The sequence below is a fragment of the Lotus japonicus genome, chromosome 2 (assembly GCF_012489685.1).
Source record: "Lotus japonicus ecotype B-129 chromosome 2, LjGifu_v1.2".
Taxonomy (NCBI): domain Eukaryota; kingdom Viridiplantae; phylum Streptophyta; class Magnoliopsida; order Fabales; family Fabaceae; genus Lotus; species Lotus japonicus.
Window position 1 is genome coordinate 46,696,625 of NC_080042.1, and position 25,084 is coordinate 46,721,708.

General features: G+C 40.4%; 2 protein-coding genes and 1 non-coding gene across 5 annotated transcripts; 2 read left to right on the forward strand and 1 right to left on the reverse strand.

Annotated features, from left to right (window-relative positions):
• The first annotated feature begins 414 nt into the window (after window positions 1-414).
• LOC130738132 (uncharacterized) lies at window positions 415-1,189 on the forward strand. Its single transcript, XM_057590046.1, has one exon. It carries the CDS (start codon window positions 499-501, stop codon window positions 1,021-1,023), a length of 525 nt encoding a protein of 174 aa, XP_057446029.1. The 5' UTR covers window positions 415-498; the 3' UTR covers window positions 1,024-1,189.
• Window positions 1,190-4,690: 3,501 nt separating this feature from the next.
• Window positions 4,691-9,596, forward strand: LOC130738133 (uncharacterized). 3 transcript variants are annotated; one of them, XR_009019216.1, is made up of 6 exons: window positions 4,691-5,016; window positions 5,146-5,235; window positions 6,133-7,346; window positions 7,449-8,446; window positions 8,525-8,601; window positions 9,361-9,596. XR_009019216.1 is itself a non-coding variant. In XM_057590047.1 (3 exons), the coding sequence occupies exon 1, from the start codon at window positions 7,286-7,288 to the stop codon at window positions 8,075-8,077; it is 792 nt and encodes a 263-aa protein (XP_057446030.1). In that variant the 5' UTR covers window positions 5,242-7,285; the 3' UTR covers window positions 8,078-8,446; window positions 8,525-8,601; window positions 9,361-9,596. The 3 variants fall into 3 exon arrangements, 1 of the variants encoding a protein (XP_057446030.1); XR_009019215.1 differs by having other exon boundaries at window positions 4,693-5,016; window positions 6,133-8,446; XM_057590047.1 differs by lacking the exons at window positions 4,691-5,016; window positions 5,146-5,235 and having other exon boundaries at window positions 5,242-8,446.
• Window positions 9,597-21,003: 11,407 nt separating this feature from the next.
• On the reverse strand, window positions 21,004-21,110 carry LOC130741603 (small nucleolar RNA R71). Its single transcript, XR_009020491.1, has one exon. It is a non-coding gene; the product is annotated as a small nucleolar RNA R71 (small nucleolar RNA).
• Between the last annotated feature and the right edge of the window lie 3,974 nt (window positions 21,111-25,084).

The window sequence follows — 25,084 nt, forward strand, 5'->3', positions numbered from 1 at the left end:
ATTTTTGTATAGTATGTGTTGGATTTTCCCTCTACCTATTTCTGGTTCCATCCCTTATTTATTGATTGGCTTTTTATTATTTTCTTTATCAGAACCATCACCATCCAATGGTTTGGCTTGTCCCCTCCGATGGTTAATATATGGCAGTGAAAGGACCCATGCCTTCGTGGGCATTCATCTAAACTAATTTTTCAAAATTAGAAAATTTAATGAATGCTAAAACTATCTTTGCTTTCCTTACCTTTAGCAACTTAATTAAGCCTTAAACCGAAACAAGATCACAAACAAAAATAGTAAAGACGTGACATCAATGCACCTAAACCAACCATTATTATTATACAGTACAATCACTGGCCAAAATTACAAATTTTCAGTGACTATAAAGAACCCCTGTAACTTTGAATCACAATTCAAAGCACTCTCCACAAACCAAGGGACCTTGAATTGTTCACAATCTTGGTCTCTACAAGTATACAACAACAAAAACAACAAAGAAAAATGGATTCATCAGCATTTGCATCCTTCTTATTCACCCTTTCCTTGGTCCTCATTTCTCAGCCAGCATCAGGTGCCAATTTGGTTGAAGATTTGTGCAACCAAGTCGGAGAGGACAGTGCCCGTTGCCTGCAAGTCTTGAAAGCCAACCCGAAGATCGCGTCGGCCAAAAATGACATTCAGCTCTGCAAGTCCGTCCTCGAGACCGGGCTGAAGAAGGCGATCGCTGGGCAAAACTACCTGAAGGAAGTGATGAAGACAAACCCTGTACCAGCAATTACTGAGTGCGCAACCGTCCATTACAACGGCGTTGTTGGGTCATTCAAGAGTTCTTTGGGGGAGATTAAAGAAGATGGCATGACAGCAAACTATGATGCTAAAGTTGCTGGTGATGGACCTGAGACTTGTGATAGAGGCTTGGCTGCAGCAAAGATCAACAACCCTGCTATCACTGCTCTGAATAGTGAGATTTTGTTGCTTAGTAAAATTGCATTTTTTGCCACCAACAAGCTTCCCGACTCAGCTTAAATTTGATTAATCTTATGTATGAGCTAGAGGAGCAAGGAATTGTGCTGGGGTTGGGGAATCATTTTGGTTCTTCAATTAGATATGTGCAATGTGGAGGGAGATAAATTAATAAATTAAATCATACATCTGGATTTTGTAAGTTAGTTTAATTGATCTTGTTTCATGATTTCCATTTCTCATATATCTACCCTTTTTCAATTATACAATGACACATGTATAATCATTTAAAATTGAACCTCAAATGGGCTTTGTCCCACCTTCCAACCAAAAAAAATTGAACCTCAAATATTTAATGAATTACATTTATTCTTAAAATAAAATTCATTTGTCACTGATTTAAGTAATAACTTGGTGATATTTCAAAAAAAAAAAGGTAATAACTTGGTGAAAAGATATAAGAAACTTGAGTAATTTTTCTCTTTTCACACGGCCTGTAAAAGCATTAGCTTCTTTATATAAGAAAAAAGTCATCTAACATATTATTGCATTGTTAAAAAGGCATAGAATCTGATAGCCTAAGTGGTAAGAATTAAGGACATAAGGGTTGGGTGAGATGAAAGGTGAAGGCCAGGTGAGGATGACTAATTTATTAACATTACAAACAACTAACAATTGCCTATGAAAAAAAACTTAACATAAATTTGATTTCAGAATCCCAAAAGAAGTCGAGTTTGTTATTTTGAGTTTAGTTCAACATAGATTGGTGTAGCTTTGAAAAAAAATTGGAGTTGAGTTCAATTAAACACACCTTAAAAAAATTGGGAGGGAAGATTATTAGTTTAAAGGCATGTTTGATTGCAGTTTTTGAAAACAGTTCTTAATTTCCGTATTAAAAACTAGAATACCGGAATAGCTAAGAGATGTTTTCTGTTTCAATTTTTAGTTTTCAGAATACAACTTATTTTTCTAAAGCAAAATGTTATTGAAAAATAATAATTGAGGTACAAAGCCTCTCAATAAAGGCCAAACCCGAAAAAAAAGGACTCTCACTAGAAAAGGAGTCCGACAACTTTTTTAATGTTGGAAAACATCTAATTCAAACAATTTTTTCTTAAAAAACAGTTTCATAAAATATTTTTTAAATACAGTTTTTAAATACAGTCCTCGTGGCATCTATGAAAGTTAAAAAAATGTCATATAGGAAGAGGGTTATGTTACTTCCAGACTTTGATGGCTTGCTGTTGATTTTGTTATAAAACTAGTATTTATGTTTAGCATTGTATGTGTTGGCTGTTTCAAGCCTTGGACCCTCACTTAGGATGTGTTTGGTAGTGTAGAGATGGAGAAGAGATTGAGGGAAGAGAGAGAGATAGGAGAGAGATAGGTTATCTCTCTTTGTTTGGTTGTTAGAGAAATGAGAGAAGAGAGAGTTTTATTAGTGGGCCCCATGCCTATTTTGGGTCTCTCCAAATTGGAGAGAAAAGGAACAGTGACCGGTGGAGGGAACCATGTGCTAGTTTTTTAATTTTTTTTTTGCATTTTCGAGGCATTTAGTGGCGGTTTAGAACCGCCACTATCTGCTTTCAGACTTTTTTTGTTTTTAAAAATATTTTTTCAATCAAAAGTCAACTTTTTCTCTCTCTTCCACATCATTATTTCTCATCTCTCTCCCCTTTATCTCTATCATACCAAACAACCCAATAAATCTACCCTATCTCTCACTTATTTCTCTCTACTCAATTTCTCTCTTCTCTACTCTCTCTACTCTATCTCTCTCTACTCTACCAAACGAAGCATTAGAGAGTTTGTTCCTATTAGCACTATTATTTCAATATGGTTATCTATTTTGTTGTCATGAAAAATCAATGACTGGATTTTATTTAGAAAGCAGGGTTATTTTAATTTTTTTTCGAAAGAAAAAAATATATATATAGAATAAAAGGGTCAAGAGACAGTCTCAAGAGAGTACAACAAGAAGACAAATAAGAAAACATTACAGTAGAGGCAAAAAGAAAAACAATAAACATAGGTCAACATAAAAAAGCTAAACAAAGCAAGAAAAAGAAAGCTATAAACTAAGCTAATTATGCAAAGTCTTTGAGTCTACGATCACATCCAAGGATATTGCGTTTTAGGCATCCAATCCAGCATAGACCAGTAGAAAACATCGCTGATTATTTTAATATATAATTACAACCATAAATTTTTTATGGGGAAAATTCAGAAATTAAAAACAAAATACTTACTGTGGCAGTTCAAACTGCCACTAAAGGTTAAATAAACTAACTTCAATACGACTCATTTATGGCGGTTCAAACTGTCGTTGAACGCAAATCAATATATTTTAATTGTATGTATTTGCGGCGGTTGCAACTGCTGCAAAAATTTTGCGGCGGTTGTCAAGCTGTTTCAATAACCGTGGCAAGAAGCGTTGAGGCGCCAATAACGGAGGTAGTTTGGCAAACGCCCTGGGATGCATTTAGCGGCGTTAAAATGCTCCTACAACCGCCGCAAGATACAAACTTTGTTGTAGTGATAAGCTAATGGTGTCTCGGGGTCACAATAATCAAAAGCTAGCATATCATATGTAGCTTAGTTTGTTACTCTTCTTTTGTATTTCAGAATAATTGTCAGTGCAGCTGGGTAATGAGCTGGTAAGTTAGTTACACGGTTTTTATACTTTCAGTTTTTTACTTTTTGCTATAAATAGCATAGCTTGTAACTTTGCTTAGTAGTAATGAAAAATTGCTCAATTTTGTTTCTCTTTTCTTTGGTTTTTCTTCTTTAATCGTTTTCAGTTTCAGATCTTGTTATGGAAATGTTCATGCTAGTCCATCTGAACATTAATCTGGAGGCGAATTTGGTCCTCCAGTTGATGATCCTACTTTAGAATCACGCAAATCCCTTCTATGTTCATGCATCTGAAAATCCAGGTGTAGTTCTTGTTTCACCACCGTTGGACGTCGGAAACTACTATAGATGGGCGCGCTCTATGAAGAGTGCGATTGTTGCGACGAATAGGTCTTGATTCATTGATCCTGCTTTGAGGTACCTGATCTTTTCCTTTCATTGTATCATGTTTGGGAGCGGTGCAATAATCTGGTTCATTCTTGGATATTGAATTCTTTAATACTTTCAATTCCCTGAATTTTTTTTTTCCCGATTCGAGATCCCTTGAATTTGTTTTAATCTAAAATGGTCCCTACTCATGATTCATGCTTATGTGTCTCATTTTTTACCCATTTATCAATTCCACGTAGATTTTCCCTTTTTCTTTTATTCCAATTGTGTTATTGAATTTTAATTAACAAATTTCTTACCTTTTTCTTTTATTCCAACTGTGTTATTGAATTTTAATTAACAAATTTCTTACCTTTTTCTTTTATTCCAATTGTGTTATTGAATTTTAATTAACAAATTTCTTAAATCCCTAAATCTCTTAACTAAAATCTCTATCTCAAATCCCTTCATCATTCTTCTCCGATAATCATCATCTTTACTAAATCCAAAAACAAACAGTAATAATGAAAAAAAGAAACCGAAAACCCCAGATCTCACAACGAAGAAAAAGCCAAGGGGAAGAAGGATTAAATGATGAAATTGTTTGCTTAGTTTCTTTTCTGTCGTGTCTTCTTCTTCACCTTGCACTTCTACCATGTCTTCTTCTTTTACTACTGCCACTACCTCTGACCATGTTTAGTTTCTGGGTCAAGATGGTGATGGTTGCATTCCTCGCCTTGCATTTCTTTTGCTTTCCCCAAACTTCTTTAAATCAATAACAGCAAACCACTCTAAACCTTTGCAGATATGAAACCCCAAAACCCACATACGAACTTGAACCTAAATTTAAAAACCTGTTCGGTAACCTAACCAAAATCTCAAAACCGTTTCAGTAACCGAACCGAACCGATATATCCACTTTTTTACTATCCACACAACCATTAACCACATTCACTATCTATGGACCAGTGAACCCTAACACAGTAACACCCTAACCGGCGCCGCGCCTCTTGCTCCTCCCGCCGCCGCCGACCGTCTCGCCTCCTCTTCTGGGTATGATTGTTTCTACTTTGTCTTTCTCTGTCTCTCTCTGTTATCGTTGTGTTTATGTGTCCTCTTCTGGGTTTTTCCTATTTCCATTGTTCCTCTTCGTCATTTTTCTTCCTCATATTGAACATGCAGGCGATTGATCTCAAGGCAGGAGGTAAGAGCAAGAAGAAGAACAGAAGAGCACCCAAGTCCAATGATATCTATCTCAAGCTCTTAGTCAAGGTAAGAGTCTATCGTGGGTAGGTTCAGAAATCTACCTCAACTGATGATATCTAACTTTTCATGTGTACTCAGTGCCATTTTGATGTTTGAATAACTAAGAAACAATGGTTACTTTGAAATACCCAATTCACCATTTGAAATTGTAATCTTCACTTTTTTTCATGTGGGTCTCTGGAAAAGTTACAGAATTAGAACAATGGTTACTTTGAAATACCCAATTCACCATTAGAACAAACCTACGTTTAATGCTTTCAGTGTCATGTTTAGGGATATATTGTTCCTGAAATATTGTGTTAAGTCCAATGGTATCTACCTCTTATTCCTTCCCTCAATCTTCCTTTTCAATTTCAACTTCAATTCACCCACGAAAATAGGATGTGAGTGATTGCGCTGATTTGCTGGAAAATAGGAAGAAAATTAGTAGTACTCTGCTGATTTACTAGAATTTCCACAGTCACAAAATATGCATAATTTTTTTGTAATTGCAGTCTACAGTATTTAGTGGGATAAGGTTTGATATTGTTGTTGTTGATATTCATGAGTTATGCTAATAGTGTGCATATATCATACAAAGGTATGCTAAGTCTAGATACAAAGACTAGGTGGAATTCAACATACACAATGTTGGAGGCAGCTGTACAATATGAGAAGGTTTTTGTGTTGTATGAAGCACGAGATTCCAAGTTTAAGAAAGCAATGTCAAAAGATAATGGGAAGGGTGTTCCTATATTTGCAGATTGGGACCATGTGAAGTCTATTTTGCCTTTTTTGGTTCCTACAGCAAGACCAAGATTTGGTTCTGTTGTACATCTCTAGGTTTTCATGATAACAAGTATATATTTGTGGATGAACAATTTCGGTACTCTAACGTTTGTCTTTTAAGTGTTTGACAAACAGGTTTTGATTCTAATTTAAAGATGAATTAATCAGAAGTCAAAGACCAAACATTGACCAATGATCCGCTTCTGCACTCTCTACGTTCTGATGAACGGTAGAATTTTCCTTCAGAAGTTCTGAAGACGAATCTCTGATAATGGGTTATGAAGATCAAGTGCTGAAGACCAGAAGTTCTGAGTGAACGGTCAAAGACTCTAAAGGCTTGAAGATTCTGACGACTCAAAGAAAGCTGGTTCTGAAGACCAAGTGCTTCTACTTTAAAGACCAGAAGTTCTGAGTGAACGGTCCAGATGCTGAAGACTTGTACCTTTGAAGATCCAAGCTACCTCGTGACTCTGATCAGAAGCTTCACCAGTTCCAATGAGAAGTGCCTCTGAAGATTAGAAGTCAAAAGCAAAAGGCATGGGTCACTATCAAAAGTACAAGAACAATGTACTATTCTGACCGCCTACCTAACGAGGATCAGCCACAACAGGTTCTGGAAATTCCAGAATTGCCCTCCAACGGATAGAATCTTTCAACGGAAACATCACGTGAAGCTTGGAGTATATAAAGGCTGAAGAAAGGAAGAAATAGCTAAGAGAGAACATTGCAATTTAAAATACACTCAAGAAAATTCCTTAGCAATCTATTTCTTCATTGTTCTAAATCTGTTTACACTTACTTGTCTAGAAGCACCTTCATTGTGAACCCAAACTTTATTCAAACCTGTTTGTAATTCCTTAAGGGACCAGATTCGGTCATGAGCCTTAAGAAGACTAAGATTTGTGTCTTAGTGGTTACTAGTTCATAGGTGTGTTAGTCACTTAGCAAGTTCTGCTAGTGCAGACTGTAACAACCTTTGATTAGTAGATTACCTTCATTCAAAGAAGGAACAAATCACCTTGGCGGGTGGCCTGGACGTAGCTTGAGGTTTTTCTAGGGAACCATGATAAAGTCATTGTGTCATTCTATCTTTTATCCTTTGCACCTTCTAGCCTAAGAAACCGAAAGATTTATTTGAAATCTTAAAGGGAAACGTTTTATTTGCAAAAACCTATTCAACCCTCCCCCCCTTTCTAGAGTTTTTCATACCTTCAATTGGTATCAGAGCGTAAGTTCTGATTACCACACTTAACAGTCTTCAGTAGATCCGGGCTGTGTGAAAAACTCTATGGCTTCCACCTTTGTTGGAGACAAAGATCAATACAGTGCAAAACCTCGCATCTTTGATGGTGAGAAGTTTGATTATTGGAATGATAGAATAGAAAGCTTCTTTCTTGGCTTTGATGTGGATCTTTGGGACATTGTTGTTGATGGCTACAACTTCCCTGTAGATGAACATGGAGTAAAGATTCCGAGAGACAAGATGACTAGAGCTGAGAAAAAGAAGTTCAAGGACCACCACAGAGCAAGAACCATTTTGCTCAATGCTATCTCATATGAAGAATATGATAAGACCACTGACAGAGAATCTGCAAAGTCTATCTTTGATTCTCTAAGGATGACTCATGAAGGCAACGCTCAAGTCAAGGAGACAAAGGCTCTAGCCCTAGTCCAGAAGTATGAAGCCTTCAAAATGGAAGATGATGAATCTGTAGAAGCCATGTTCTCCATATTCCAGATGCTCACTGTTGGACTTAGAGTTCTGGACAAAGGATACTCTACAGTAGATCATGCCAAGAAGATCATCAAAAGTCTCCCCAAGAAATGGAGACCTATGGTGACTACTCTGAAGCGGACTAAAGATCTTAACAAGATCAGTCTTGAGGAACTTATTATTTCTTTGAGAAGTCATGAGATTGGGCTTCATGAAGATGAACCTCAAAGAAAGCATAAATCTGTGGGGAATGAGTTGATATCAAAGATGAACTCTAGCTTGAAATCTCTATATGAGCTATATGGAGGCAAGGAAGCGGGTTCTCAAAGACAACTCGACCAAATGGATGTAGATGATGATGTTTAGTGCATGAATTACTACAACTAAGAAACTGGATCCCGGGTTGATGCTACGTCTGAGTTGGAGAAATACTTGAATGAAGACCGTTAGCCTCTTACTAAAGGGGTTGAGTTTGATATTCTAAGTTGGTGGAAGGTCAACTCAAGTAGACTTCCGATGCTTTCAAGAATAGCTCGAGATATATTAGCCATTCCGGTCTCTACGGTAGCATCAGAATCTGCATTCAGCACTGGAGGAAGGGTGTTGAATGATTTTCGGAGTTCCCTAACTCCGAAAATGGCAGACATGTCGATTTGTACCCAAGACTGGATGAAAGGAACACCTTTTCCCTGGTTTCTAGTGAGGACTTTGAGGAGCTTGAGAGATTTGAGAAAGGTTAGTTTGCATCAACCTTCTGTGTGATAGGTTTACTATATTATTTTTGAAGTAATAAAGTATTTTACTTTTATGCAGAGCTTGTTCAACGAGAACTGATTGCTGGTTCAGAAAATTTCAACCTTTACGATGATGATGATGATGGCCTTTAAGTGGTATTGATAGTTTCCATCTGGGTGTATTTTTTTTTAATTAACCTGCCACTATATATATTCTATGAATTGAGTCATGACTGTTGTCTTTAATTACATGATTTTTTGATTTATGAAATCATATCTTTTGCTTTCTATGATTTCATGCTTCCTCATGAGATGAGTGAAAAGGGGAATTTTTGTGAATTTCTCTTGTTTGGCTTGCAGTAGCAATCTGTTTTGTCTAAATTTGGTTAAGTTGTTGAGGATTCACATTTACACATGTGTTATTTTGTGCTGACTGGAAACTAGGAAAAGGTTGGTCACGTAGATCATAGTTCTTTCCTATATGTGAAAATGATAGTTGAGCTGGAGGAACAATGAATTGCTTATCAGTTTAACTGCCTGCTTGTAGGTTTCGCGGGTGAGGGTGAAGTTATTGTTGGGGAGCTTTTAGTTTCTAATAAAATTGTGTGTTTGGTGAGAGTTCTTTGACACTGAATGTATCTATTCTGGTATTGAGTTTTGACTTGAATTGACTGAAAGAGAAAAGGTTCAGTTCAATTAGTCCATTAACAATCCATGCTTATCCATATTGACCCACATGATGCCCTGTTTTCTAGTATTCCATCTCTCTTTCTGTTTATGCTTAGCTTCTAAAATTAGTCCATTATCATGAACACAACCTTATTGATCCTAAAATTTATTAATAGCATGCATGGATCAGTTTCTCATAAGATGACATGAATGTTTCTCATAAGATGCTATTTGCTTAATGTGCAGGTGCTTTGTGTTTTGATGATAGAGTGAAAGGAATTGGGAGGTTTGGAGAAGATGCTGAGTGGAGGAAGATGGGAAGAGAGTTGCTATTGTTTCTTTAAGAGTTAGTTTATGTAATGTCGTGATTTAAATATTTGGTAGGAAGATAATTTAAGTGATTTTCACATTATGATTGCTTTCTTTTAAAAAGTTCTTGTTATTGAACAGTCCTGGTTAATCTTTTTAATATCTTTTATTGAGTTAATCATCCAGTTAAGCATTTCTCAGAATGGGCTATTTAAGCTTGCTTAGTGTCTTCAAATTGAAAGCTTAGATTTTACTGTGAATTCCCTGGGTTGAAGTTACTTCATGATTAAACTTGCATGAGCTATAGATCAGAAACTTGATTTACAAGTGGGGAAAGCATATTATTTGGTTCACCTTTATTGCTGGAGATTTACAAGAAGCACAACTTACTTGGCTTAGAAAGACAATTTAGTTGTGTAAAGTTCAGACTCTATCTGCCTTGGTTCTTTTAATGGTTCTAAAAAAATAACTGGTTCGATTCTCCTGAATTAATATTAAGTTAGTTGATTGTGGAAAAAAAAAACTGGTTCGGTTCACTGTTTTGTCGAATTGGTTAACCGAAATTTGAAATCGGTTCGATTCGGTTCGAACCATACTAAACCTGTTCGGTTCGGTTCTCTCGAACCAAATTTTTGGTTTAGATTCAGTTCGGTTCAAGCAAAGAACCGAATCATGAACAGTCCTAACTACTAGCAATCAAACAAAAAAATTCAAACTCAAAATGTTCATCGTTTTCCTACCACTTTCTAACTGATTTTCCCAACACTCAAACATGAGAAAATCATCGTTTTGAGAAAAGGGGGTTGTTGAGCCCAAAGTTCAGGAACGACTTTCAAATCTCGCTCAAAGTTCAGGGATGATTTTCTAATTTAACCCTTGAAAATATTATGGGAAGAATTAGAGAATTACAAACCAATGCAAGCATGTGTTTGTACTGTGAAGTGTGCGTGCATATATAGTACTAGTATGAAAGTTTATAGAAATAAAGACTATGTGATGAGATTTCTCACTGGTTTGAGTGAGGAATTTGGAAATGTGAAGTCACAGATTTTGTTGATGGATCCTTTGCCATCCTTGAATGAAGTGTGTCTTCAATGGTACTGCAACACGAAAGTCAGTATGGACGTTATGGTGATGCTCAACTCAGTGCAAATGCGGTTGATGGTAGAAAATGATATGGTTCTTTTGGAAAAGGAAAAGGTGCACGATTGTGTACATTTTGTGGAAGACATGGGCACACTGTGGACTATTATTACAAGAAACATGGAAATCCAGATGTTGTAAAATATAAAGGAAATACTTTTGCAGCAAATTTTGTTGATACAAATTCTGAAACAGGTTATTTTTATGATAAGCACCAAATTGGAGTTATGAAGGATGCTAGTAGTTCTTAATATGGAGTTTCACACAAAGAGCATGTTATGCATGCCAAACAATTGAATCCATCTTTTCTATGGAAGAATGTAGAAGATTCAAAGCTTTGCTACAACAGGGATGAACAAGTTCAGAAAATATTCTCAAACTCATGATCACCATGCACCAATTGTTGGTGCTAGGGGTATGATTTGTGCATTATCTGCTATAAATAACATGAAATCAGAATCATGGATTATTGATTCAGGGGATACATACCACATCTGTAACTCCCTCGTTTGGTTTACTAGTTATAAAACAATTAAGACAATTTATGATAAATTGCCTAATGATACTATAACAGCATCAAGCCATGTTTGATCGGTGCAGTTTCCTAATTCTGTTCATCTCAAGGATGTCTTCTATATACCATATTTTGCTTTTAATTTGTTATCTATTCCCAAATTGACAAGAGATATAAACTGCAAACTGGTTTTCACTTCAAATGCTTGTATGCTAGAATATGTGACTATGAGGATGAATGGTTTGGGTAGCTACTCAACCTTGCGGTGTGTGGGGAAGAAACGTGGCTCCGTTCCGGCTCCTCGCTATACTGTTGGCGAAACGATTCCATCAGGCTATGTCGACGAGGCAAGAATTCGACCAAAAATCTCCCACATTGCATAAAACCTCCTAGAAAATCGAATTTCTCCAAATTAAATTGCAATCCACATAGTCCGGGAATCAAAATCTACCGTTCCCCACAGATGGCGCCAAATGTTCCATGATGAACATTGAGATGAGGTATAGTACCTAAGGTGCAAGGAACGTGATGTGAGATTCCTACAGAGAGTGAGAGTGTAACCGCATAGAGAGAGAAAGTAACTGAATATCAAGCTTGTTATTTCTCAAATGAGCTAAGAGTCCCTTACAAATGGTATCCCTCCCCTATTTATAGTTGGGGGAGTTGGGCCTAGCGCCTCTAAATCATCCTAATGGGCCAGTTGGGCCTCCGGGACTAAGGCCCAAGTCCCTGATGTGATCCTCGCCTTAGGCCAGCGCCCCTGGGCGAGGGACCCTAGGGTCTCGCCCAGTCCAGCGCCCCACGCATCGCCCTTCCTTCCGGTGAGTCTTTACAACTTCAAAGTAATTTTCATTTCCTGTGCCCTTTCCTTTAATGGCTTCAAGACGCCAAACCAAGAACTCCAACTGCAATGTCACCGTTGCCACCCCCTTACGGTACGTACCCCCTGTCGACCTTCCCCCCCAGGGGGAGTTCCGCTCGATCAAAAATACATTGTCGCTTTCCGAGCTAAGTCTTCGAAATCCTTGCTAGTTCCTACGGTAAGGGGCCTCTCGGTCGGGATAATTCCTAACCAACCGTCCAGTTTAGAGCAGTGGTCGTCCATTTGCGATTTCCTCAGAGTCTGGTGGGTTTTGTCATGAGAAACCTCTTGACAATATTCTGTACTATGGCGGTTGCTCAGCCTTTGAGCGCCCTTGGCTCCGCCTCCCTGACCACCTCGTGAATCACCCCCACTTCTTCTACGTGTACGAGTACATGTTCACAAGTTTGGGAATCAGATTCCCCTTCTCTCCCTTTGTTTGCTCCGTGCTGCGTAGTATCAACGTCGCTTCGTGTCAGCTTCACCCCAACAGCTGGGCTTTCCTGCGATACTTTGAAATCCTCTGCGACGCAATCTAGCAAGAGCTCGAGCCCTCTCATTTCTTTTACTTCTATGGGGCGTGCGCCCAACCTTCACCGCCACGCAGTTGTGTCTCCTTGGAAGCTAGACCTAACCGCCAACGCTTCAACCCCTTTTGGTCCACAATCACCACCGACCTCGCCCGAAGGTATTTCAAGATCGTGGTATCTCACGAATACCCCGAGATTTTTACTCTGAGGGACGGTACCGCCCGATTTCCCTTCTATTGGACCTAAGAAGTGTCCCTGGTAGTCGACCCACCAGAGGATTCTCTAACTCCTGAGGACAAAGTCGTTATCGGCTTCCTAGCTAAACTCCCGGTCTTAGAATGCTCTCGCGTGATCGGTAAAGCCAAAATTTCATCAACTCTTGCTTACTTAGGTTTTCTTGCCGCTTCTTGTTGACCCTAGTTTAGTAGTGTTTTTAGGGTCATTTCTTAGTTTGTTTTGAGTCTTTTTATTGAGTCTCATGTAGTGTTTCATGCATTATCATGCATTTTTATCTTTCTTTGAGTTTTTATTTTGTTTTCGTAAATTTGTAGTTTTATAGGGACCTTTCTTTTATTTTAAGTAAGTTTAGGACTTGCATTTGTTTTCCACTTAATTGTGAGGACTTTATTGCTTTTAATCCTTTGAGTTTCTTGATTTTATTCCTTAGCTTGGGCTCTAAGTACTTCAGGTGGTAACTGATGAAGAAGGAAGGTCAAAGGGCTAGGAGAATTGATGGAAGCATTCAAAGGGAGTTAAAGAAAAGATGGAAAGTTTTTCTGTCTGGGGGCTGAGAGCCCAAGCGCCAGCCCTCCAAAAGCTTCTTGTTTGTTTCTGGCATATGGGCGCTCAAGCGCCACAGGCCAGCGCTTGAGCGCCCCAGTTCGCCCAGATTGCCTATAAATTGACTTTTTGTCATTTCTTTTGTAACTTTTGTCATTTCTATACATTCCTAAATAAGTTAGAAGTAAGGTTAGGCTCTGGAGCTTGAGGAGAAGCTTTCTCGAAGCCCATGTTTTAGGTTTTATCCTTTCTTTCTTGTATGGGTTCTATGGCCATGCTTGGCTAAACCCCTTTTGCTTTGGGTTCTTTGTAAGAGTTATGATGTTTTGATCTTAATTCCTATTTCTATTCATGAATCCTCTGAGTAAACCCTTGAATCCCATAACCATGCTTCATCTTTTAAGCTTGATCGCGAACTAGCTTCATGCTTTTCTATAGATTAGGGACTTGTTGTGGGATTACCTCTTCTATGCTTGCTACTAGGAATAGAGGAAAGGTTGGGGTTTGTTGGCCTGAATTGCATGCTTAATGCCTTTAGCAAATGTTTAGGTTATCAAGGAATTGTGCCTATCTTTTGGCTTGAGAGGATTGTCTATGCGAGGCATCGATAGATGATTGATTAGGCTAGAACATCAAGGAGAGACTCAGAGTTTTGTGGATAGAATAAGTTGATTAAAACTGAATTAGTCAAGCAAGAACCCAAGGCAGTCTCATCATTGATCTCTTCACACTTATCTTTGTTAGCTTTCTAATTAAGTATCACAACAAACAATCAACATTTAAAACTGAATTTTACTCGCTTTCCTACCGTGAACTCGAGGCTTAAACTGAATTGCCACACCGATTCCCTGTGATTTAATAAATTAAAACCGGGTGAATTTCGTACACTTGCGGATTGACCAACACTTCCCTGATTTGTCCCTTATCCCTTGTTTATTTTACACTTTTTATCCCCTGCTGACTCTATTTTGTTGCCTTTCGTTCTAGGGAAGACGAATTTCGCCAGTGCGGACCTTCTGGCCGCCTTTGAGAAGAAAAAGAACATCCCATTCCCCCCCAGGTCAACCTGAAGGGCGACAAAACATCTTCTTCAACAGCCCTGGCGGGCGAGAGTGAAAAATGGGCCCTTGGCGAGGGAGCCTCCCGACCGCCCGCCAAGAAGTCACACCTCTTGACTACTGCCTCTTCCTCCGGCGGGGAGAGCGTCCCTGCTACCACCACAGCTTCTCATGGACCCGAGGAGACTCTCAAGGCGACTCAGCCCAGCGGACCCCCCAAGGTGACTCCAGCTTCTTCACTCAACGCCCGGGGCGATCCTGTTAGTAGATCGCCTCCTGAGGGGATGGTTGTCCCGCCGCTCTCCGGTCAAAGACACCATCTGCCAGTTTACCGCCACCGCCGCCCTTGGGTCACAATTCGCCTCCGCCCCCAGGTTCTGTAAATCGGGGATTGCCATTTTCCCTATCCTTGACACCGGCGCAAGTCGTGAGGATGGACGAAGTGGTTCAGCAACAGGGTTTAGACAGAGTGTCCGAGGGTGCTTTGGCGACAGTCCTCCATGCTTTCCATCGTTACGAGTGGTCCACCAAAGACGCCGAAGCGCTACGGTCGGAGGTGGCCCGCCTTCGCGCCCTCAACGCTGGATTCGTTGAGGAGGCGCTTCTTGCCAAGCTAGCTTCTCAAGAAGCCTCCTTTTCCAAAGGGTTGGTCGAGCAGATTACCCGTTCTGAGGTTAGCTTGCAGTTTCGAGACAAAAAGATTTCGGAACTGGAAAGGGCCCTTGCGAAACTCCAGCAGGAGGCGAAGTTGGAGCCCGACGCGAAGGAAGATTTGGTGGCCTCCAAGGATCAAGCCATCTCTTCAATGGGCGAGGAACTTAAAACTCTCTGTGCTGAACTAGCGAAGAAAAATGAGGCTCTGTCTGTAGCAAAGGTCCAGGCCCATTCTCACGCGAAGGCCTTAGAAGAAAAGATGAAGTCAAATGTCGTTGCCGCCGCTGCTCGACGACCGGGAGAAGCAAAACGAAATTAGGATTTGGCCGATCGAGCGCGGTCGTGGTTTCTTTCTCGCCAAAACCCAAGTTCAACGCCTCCACCCCCGAATTGATCTCGGCCAGATGGGAGCGTTCAAGAAGGTGACTCCCGCCAGATTGGTTTGTCCCGACGATCCTCTCGGCTTCGTCGCCGAGCGTTTCCTGAACGAAGAAGACGTAGAGCAAGATAAAAATGTTACTAATCCTTAAATCAGCCGTGTAAGAACAATCTATTTTTCTTTATTACTGCATGATTTAAGGAATGAACGAGCAAATACACAGTGAATGGATAAATGAATGAATGAATGAATGAATGAATGAATGAGCGAGTCAAGCGACCCGCTACGTGTCTCGCCCTACGTTACGTCGCCATTTCGCACATGTCTCCAGTGCTTGAATCTGAGTTTCGCGTGAATAACCTTGAGAGTGTGCTGGGTATAACTAGGACTTTTGCTCAGTCTTTGACCGAGGCTTTGTGCACACGCTTTTCCTATAAGATCAGGTGTGGCCCCACCAGCCTTGTTAGGCAGGGACTTATGGTTGCTCGGGACCCAATGACGTTGTGGGTTGCCCAAGGCTTGGCCTAGTTAAAAATGCTCCCCCGAGTTTCGGGGAGACTTGACTCGCCCATATTTTGGGGAGGTTCTTGGGATAAGAAGCTTATCCGCACACGTCTCTAACGGGTGGCTATGGTCAGCGTCGGACTTTCCGAAGCGATCCCCAGACATCAAGGTCGTGTTGGGATCGCCACCTTCATGGAATTTTTCCCACTAGGCTGCCGTCTCAATTCAGTTGAGGGTTAGGAGTATTGCTGAGAATATCCTTGTATATTTGATTTGTAAAAAGGTTTTACATTCGAGGGGTGCCTCGTTAAAAAACTCCTGTGGTGGAGAAAAATAGTGCATCTTTATTTTTGTCCTAGTTCTTCAGTCTCCTCGCCGCGCCCTTGCTCTGTCGCCGGCTCCCTTGATCAGAGCACCACACCTAACACCCCATCCTTCGGCCCGTCGCCTTGCTCGACGACTCTATAGTAAAAGGGAGGCCTTCTTAGCTCGTTCTCTCGCCCGACGCGTTGGTCCGCCTTTGTTGACCTCATACCCGCGGCCTCCGCTGGGTTCTCGCACTTCATATTATTCCTTCTCTTATCCTGACGGCACTGTGACTGATCCCCTTCTTCCTCCGTCTTCCAATTACCCTGAGTCAGACCAACTTCCCTGTTTGCCCCCTGTAGCTCCGCCCTTTTCACCTTCCTTCTCGCCAACTTTAATGGCCTGTTGAATGTGGGAAATCTTCGGAGCGTTGCCTCCTCTTGTTCCCAGCTAAAGAGGTCCATGTTGTCCTCTACCAACATATCCAGGCGCCCTTCCTGCTCGGTGGTAAGCTTGGGCTCAATTGCTAGCACGCCCTTACTGGATGCGTCCATATCCCAATTCTCCCAACGCCTCTTATCAATAGTGCAAGTAGATTGTTCATTCTGCCCTGTCTCTCGACTTTCTCTGTCCTGACTTCGATCTTTTCTAGACCTTTTTATGCTTTCTCTAATCTGTTGCTCCCGCCTGCTCGCGGCGCTCTGGCCCTGTTCAGCTGGCTGTTTTCGTCCGCCCTTAGAGACTTCAATTTCATGACACCTGTGCCCATCATTAACTCCCTTCTTACCATATAAACTAAGGTAGTTGCTGTAGCATTCCCTTGCCCCTCGCTGATCTACTACGATTTTCCCTACTTTACAGCAAATTAGTGGGTACTTTACCGCCAGGTGAGCCGTTGATATCACTGCACAGAGGCGATTCAACGTGTTCCGTCTTATGATGACATTGTATGCTGCCACAACCTGCAAGAACAAATACTTTATGAGCAGAAGCTCAGCGTTTTCCCCAACCCCAAATACCGTAAACAAATCCTCGTAGCCGCGCACCTGGACCTGCTTCCCAGAGAAACCTACTAGGGTCCCCGTGTACGACTTCAAATCCTTGTCCGTTAGTCCCAACTGATCAAATGCATCTCCGTAAATGATATCTGCGGAACTGTCCTGGTCCAGAAGCACTCTTTGCAGATTAAAGCCATTGATTCTTACCATTACCACCACTAGATCGTCTTTGTGCGTCTTAATCCCCTCAAAATCTGCTGACGATATCACTATATCTAGGTGTTGACAACCAAATGGGGCCGGATACTCTTGTATTGATGCTACTGCCTTATCATGCTTTCATCTCGCCGTCGACCTGCTGCCGCCCTCGCCGAAGCCTCCTGGGATTATGTTGATCGTTTTAACTGACGACTTGACATCGCTGTTGAAAGTTTCTTCAGCTCATTTCTTCCTTGCCACCTTCGTCCTCTTCCTGCCTGCTGCTGGCGCTTTCTGACGGCCGCCATGTTGGTCCTTGTCTGATTCACGGTCTTTTGCTCGTGATCGCCTCGCTCTGATCAGCCTTCCGACTTTGCCTTTCAATGTGAAACAGTCACTGGTGTCATGGCCTTCCAAGTAGTGATATTCGCACCACTTTGTCCGGTCTTCCAGCCCTCGCCATGAATCAATTCCATTTTTTCCACACTCGACTGCTTGCGTCACCTCCACCTCTTGGAGCAACTTTTCCAATTCTTCGTTCGAACACCTCTTTGGCCTCCCACGCCGGCAAGGGTCGGTTGTCCGCCGCGGGCGTAGACGTTCAGCGTCCTCCTTTCTCGAACAGGGTTGCTTCCCTTCAAATTTCTCAACAAATTGCACGACCTCCTTGTCCTTTCGCGTACTAGTTGCTTCCTTTCTCTGTATCCGTTTTCCCGCCAACGACACATTCCTTCGGCCGCTTACTTTTTCCGCCTTTACACGTTTCCTCTTGAATGTGTCGTCCTCCTCTTCTACAATGTAGGCACTCGCCCGGGCGCGAGCCTCTATCATCGAGTGCGCTGGTTTCCGACTCAGCTTGCTGTTAAGCTTTCCCGACAACAATCCAGTTTTTAAAGCGCGCACGCATGCCTGAGGCTCCGACTCCTCGATTTTCATGGACGCATCACTGTACCGATCCACGTATTGCTTCAAAGTCTCTCGCTCCATCTGTCAAACATCATACAGATCTTCAATTGTTACCGGCTCGATCTTGCTTGCAGAGAACTGAATAAGGAATTGCGACGAGAAGTCGCGGAACTTTGCTATAGAGCCCCTTGGCAAAGCCATAAACCAAGCCTTAAATGTGGATGGGAACATCCTGCACTTCAACGCATCGGAAGCTGCACTTATTGCCATCTTCATATTGAAAAAAAGCAAATGATCCTTTGGATCAGTTTTCCCGCTGTACGGTGCCAACACAAGGCTCCTCATGTCATCCGGTATAGCCACCTCTTTCACCGCCGCTGAGAACGGCTCGAACTTCGCGACGGCCTCGGCTTCCCTCACTTCTTCACCCCACTGTTTGAGGCGATAGTGCTCTAATTCCTCCTTTAAACAATCGTTTTGCAGTCTTACGTCACCACCTCGTGCACGGTGCACCTCTTCGCAGCGCAGCCTCCTTCTTACGTGACGCGGTGGGGAACAGTTCCTCTGCTCCAGCTCCTCGCTGCGCCGTTGGCGACGTGTGTTGACCCGGGGTTATAAGGGTATTTTTGTGGGTCTTTTATTTTATTTTTAATTTATTTTATGAGTTTTAATTCATTTTTATAGTATTTTTTTTTTAATTTTCGTATTTTTAATTATTTTAGGATTTTAGGAGTTTTTATTTTGATTTGTTAGATTTTAGTAGTTTTTATCTTATCATTAATTAGTACTTTTTAAATTATAGATTTAGTTAGGATTTAGGTTGTTTATTTTTGGATTGTTATCTTTCTAGTATTTTATTTGATTTATTTTGATATTTTTATTTTATTTTATTTATGATTTTCAGAATAAAAAGAAAAGAGAAAATCAGGAAATGGGAGCTGATGTGGTGCTGATGGTCCACGGGAATTATCATGCACACGCAGAGATTGAATTGTCGGTGTTTTCTTCTCTGCCACGTGGTTCAATCTTGACAAGGTCTACCATAAGAACGGTGGAGCGCGGAGTACTGGAATTTGCACTTTAAGCTTGCACCAGTTGGATTCTGACACGTGGCAGCATTAAAAGCCAAAATGAAAGAGGGACCACGTGAAAGGTTGCAGCCAGCAACAGAGTTTGAAACGGAAAGGGAATATTTGGAAAAAACTTAATATATATATTTTGGTAGCAGTATTATTTCTGGGAGGTTTTTGGTGATTGGAATTGAGCACAGACTTCTTAGGGTTTTGAGAGCTTTTGCAAGGTTCCTCCTGGAGGTTTTAGGTGCTATTTTCTTTCTCTTTAATTCTTGATTATGACCATGCTTGGCTAAACTTCTTTTAGTACTTGAGTTGTGAATCTCTTTTGAATTATGTTTTGATTTGAATTTTTATTTATATGAATTCTCTTTTCCAATCTTCGTAATTGAATCAATTTATATTGTTTATTCTTGATTGCACGCAATGAATTTGCTAATTTCTATGAGAATGGAAGTTGATTAGGAATTAGGGAAATAAAGATTCGATTCGATTAGGCGTTCCCTACTGCTTGATTCAAGAGTAGAACCTAGTTGCGTTGGCTAGTTTAATTAGGACTTAATCTCCAATTCTCTGGTCTAGGTGCTCGTAAAACAGACTTAGTATTTGAATTGGAAGTCTAGGGCGTGTGAGTTATCAACATCCTAGAATAAATGCTAGATCGCCGAAGAGAGGATTATTGAGTTTATATAAATATTGTTAAAATTGAATCATATGACAAATAGGTGAAACATACCCGAGTGCTATTTTCCCCAACTGAATTCTCAAATCTGTTTAATTTTCTGTGTTACTTATTGCGTTCAACATCACTACTTCTAAATCTGAAATTGGTTTCTATTTTTGTAAGTCTGAATAAGAGAATTAATTGAAACTATTATTGAATCACAATCCTCGAGGGATCGATAATTTATTACTACGGGAAACTTTGTAAACTTGCAAAGGAGCTATCAAGTTTTTGGCGCCGTTGCCGGGGATTGTCTTTCCAATATTAGTTTTAATTAATCTCTTTTGTTTAGATTTTTTTGTCTTTCAATTTTTGTTAATCCATCTTTATTGAACGGGTGCTTCTAATTAGTGTGTTCAGTGTATGCGAGGTACAGTTGATCCAGAGACATTGCTTTTTGATCCAGAAATCGACCGCACCTTTCATTACCGGTTAGCACAACAAAGAAGAGCCCTTGCATCTGCAATGGCAGCTGAAACAAATGCTGAATTGGAAGCGCGACTTCGAGCGGAGTTCGCAAGGATTCAAGAGGAACGGGTGCAGGAAGCCGTGCGCCGAATCCAGCAAGAAAGAGACTTAGAGGAGGCCAACCGCCCCCTCAGGGATCTGAATGAGCCTGTCATGAGTTATGATTACCCAGGAAGTATAGCCCCTCAGAATGCCGAGGCTCAGAACTTTGAACTCAGACCTGCACTCATCAAATTGATCAGTCAACATCAATATGGAGGATCTACCACTGAAGATGCACATGCTCATCTAGAGCGGTTCATCAGAAACTGCAGTACTACACGTCTTCCCAACCCCGAGCTTGTTCGTTTGCAACTTTTTCCTTTTTCACTAAGGGACACAGCTGAGGAGTGGCTCAACTCCCATCCTCAAGGCAGCATAACAACTTGGGAAGTTTTAGCTAAGAAATTCATTAAAAAGTTCTTCCCTCGTACCTTGCTGAGGAAGCTGAAGAACGACATCCTGGTTTTTAAACAGGAAGATACTGAGAATCTCCATGAAGCTCTAGAGAGGTTCAAGAAACTGTTAAGGAAGTGCCCTCAGCACAACCTCACATTGGGAGCACAGGTGGAGAGGTTTTATGACGGCTTGACTGATTCTGCCAGATCAATTTTGGAAGCAGCAGCTAGATTCATGAAGGAGATACTCTCAAAGAAAATGAGGTTGAGTGAAGATAATGAGATCGTTGAGCTTACTGAGGAGTGTAGAGCTATTCAACAAAGGAAGCTTCCACCCAAACGAAAGGATCTAGGTAGTTTCACCCTACCTGTTAATTTTGGGGCTTCAAAGCAAGTGAGAGCCTTATGTGATTTAGGGTTGTAGTTCTTTTGATTGGCTGCATTTTGCTCAAACCATGATGTGCAACCATATGTTCCAACATCTGGTGCAACATGGTGGAATTACATATGTTGTTGGTTCAGTCGTTGATGAAAGGATATTTAATGAAGAGGTTTTCCTCCACTAACTACTATCAAATCCCTTTCAAGACTCAATCGTAGTATAGTATCGGGTTTTGTCGTCTCCACAGGGATTGTGTTGCTACGTATTAATCTCACCAGCTAGACATTGTTTGAACAATTTAACCATGATATGTGTTTTATTTAGATTTAAATAAGGGAAAAGAAAAATAAAGCGATAAAAGAAGTTCACGGAGGTAAACAAAGAAGAAAGCGTATTTGGAAAATGAGTTCACTTGATTTACAACTTATTCTCAACCAATATACTTTTATAAGATGAAATTAGCATTTAAGATGTCGATAAGAGTTATTCACCCACTAATTTCTTAGCTAAGTGAATCTACCAATTAAGAACCTAGCCTTAATTCCTTAAGTCCTAGTGATCATAAAAGGAGCATTATAGCACATACCTACTCGATAAGACATTCCCAAGCTCTGTTCCTAACCTAAGAAGTTCATGTCCTAGTGGATAGAATCCCTGACTGTCACTCAAGAAATCCTAATAGTTCCTACTAGATAATCCTATCCTAGAGAGGTGAGTATCCCGACTTGTCACTCGGTATAGATCTCTTTCCCAACTCATGATATTCATACCTAAGAGTTAATGTCTCCTATTGTCACCTAGAAAACCTAAACCCTACCTAACACATGCCTTTCTTAAGATGACTGATGCAAGGGTGGTTTCTCTCATTAACTAAATTCACACCAACTTCTCAATTGTCATGCAAATCCTAAAAATCATCATATTGGCAAAAGATACATGAACGTGCAAAGGGAATCAATAACCTAAGACATAGGCATTTTTCCCCTTTTTTATGAACTAAGCCTACATTAACCCATATCAATTTCTCAATCTATTTACGGATTAATATAAACTCTTGAAATTATCAATCGACCAATACAAGCATTAAGCATAGAGAAAAACGCCAAAGAATGAAAATTCATACTTATAATTGGATAATAGTATAATGAATAAGAGACAAATCAAGTTCTATCATCTCAAATACTAAAAGAGAGTCAACACAAAAATAGGTAAAGAGAAAAGTAAAACCCAAAATAGAACGGAGCCATGGACGTCCGGAGAAGCTGTCACCTCCTCCATGCCCCTGACACCGGCCCTCAAGGGCCTAGCCTTCCTCTCCACCAAGAAATTGCCTTCAAGTCTCCCAAAGGTTTTTTATTTGGTTTAGGAGAAAAGAAAGATGAAAAGGATCCCAAAAAATAGGTTTAAAACTGATTTTATAGTGATTTTCGTAATCTGTGGCTATTTTGTCCTATCTGATGCAGAAAATGATCTGGCGTAGTCACGCCCACTGTAAAACGGTGCACCATCGAGAATCTGGAGCGTTGGACGCGAATCAATTGAATCTGGCGTTTCTGGCGTATGGCTTACGGTGTACCGCGACGCACCTTAATATAACCTCATGGATCTCGTACTTGCCCTTCCAGCCAATGACACGTGTCGAAATCACGTCGCAGGTGCATGGTAACGTCGTGCACAGGCGCTACACAGGATCCCAGCGTCCATAAGTCTTTAAACTAAATAAAAATATAAAATGCATGAAATAAGTCTAAAGTGTCCTAAAATGACTAAAATATCTTAAATAATATATTAAAATGCATGTAAATAAACTAGAAAAATAGCCTTAAATCCCGGGTCATCAGTCGTTAAAGTCAAGTTTGTTGTGAGGTTGCTGATTGTATGGGGATTCAGAAGATTTATTCTATGCTGTGCGTTTTATCTTCTGAAGGCGTGTTTGTTTTAATCTTGGCTGAAGTAACAAGATTGATAACGTGTGAACCAAGTCTATCTCAAAGTTTGAATTCTGTTTTACTTGGTTCTGTTATTTTATTCTGGTAAGATTTGATTCCTTGAAGATTCTTTCCAGAAGTGTGTTAGTGGACTCTTGACTTCAGCCCATTGAAGATCCAAGCCTCACGTGAACGTCTATATAAAGGAACTTATAAACCCTAGCTGCACACGGATTCAGCGAGATATATACTGATCTTAGGGTTTTTGTTTGTGAGTCCTCTTGTGAGTTTTGTACCAACTTAGTGCTTTCGTTCATCAAAGTACTAAGTTGATTTGTTTAGTTGAGTTGTAATCTCATCAAACTTGTTTATTGATAAACATGATTTGATCGCTGTGGCAGTGGTCATTAGGGGTTAGAGAAAGTTTTCTCATAGCTTAGAGGAGAAGGGCTAAGCTAGATTCACTTGTGTAATAGTGGTGGACATAAAATAGGCTCTATACTAAGGGGGAGTAATTAGGTATAGGAGGGACTTTCATGTGACTTGAGAACTATTATTTGATAGTGAATTGACTCCTGGATTGGTATCCTCCAGACGTAGGTGATGTTCACCGAACTGGGTTAACAACTCCTTGTGTTTGTCTGTTTAACTGTTTGTTTATTTTTAATACTCTGATTGTGTTTTGTTGTGCTACACATTGTTGCAACATTGTGTATCACATCTGTCCTAGGTGAATATGAATTTCAAGGGTCAAGCGTCAACTTAATGCCCCTATCAATGTTTGAGCGACTTAATGTTGGAGAACTGAAGCCGACAATGATGATGCTTCAATTAGCGGATCGCTCCATAGTGGCTCCATGTGGAGTTGTTGAAGATGTGCTAGTAAGAGTAGGAGAGTTCAAGTTCCCGGTGGACTTCGTGATAATTGATATGGATGAGGACTCTAAAATACCATTGATTCTGGGAAGACCGTTCCTAGCCACTTCACAAGCGAAAATAAATGTGGGGAAAGGAAAAATATCTTTAAGGGTAGCTGATGAGAAGATCACTTTCAACATATTTGACCTGAAGCCAAAACCAGTTGAGAAGAATGATGTATTTTTGGTGAAGATGATGGAAGAGTGGAGTGATGAAAAGCTGAAGCAATTCTTCCTTAAAGAAAAAGCTGGAGCAACAAATAAGAAGAAAAAGGAAGACGCACAGAGTGACCAAACTGTAAAACGGTGCACCATCGAGAATCTGGAGCGTTGGACGCGAATCAATTGAATCTGGCGTTTCTGGCGTATGGCTTACGGTGTACCGCGACGCACCTTAATATAACCTCATGGATCTCGTACTTGCCCTTCCAGCCAATGACACGTGTCGAAATCACGTCGCAGGTGCATGGTAACGTCGTGCACAGGCGCTACACAGGATCCCAGCGTCCATAAGTCTTTAAACTAAATAAAAATATAAAATGCATGAAATAAGTCTAAAGTGTCCTAAAATGACTAAAATATCTTAAATAATATATTAAAATGCATGTAAATAAACTAGAAAAATAGCCTTAAATCCCGGGTCATCAGTCGTTAAAGTCAAGTTTGTTGTGAGGTTGCTGATTGTATGGGGATTCAGAAGATTTATTCTATGCTGTGCGTTTTATCTTCTGAAGGCGTGTTTGTTTTAATCTTGGCTGAAGTAACAAGATTGATAACGTGTGAACCAAGTCTATCTCAAAGTTTGAATTCTGTTTTACTTGGTTCTGTTATTTTATTCTGGTAAGATTTGATTCCTTGAAGATTCTTTCCAGAAGTGTGTTAGTGGACTCTTGACGTTCA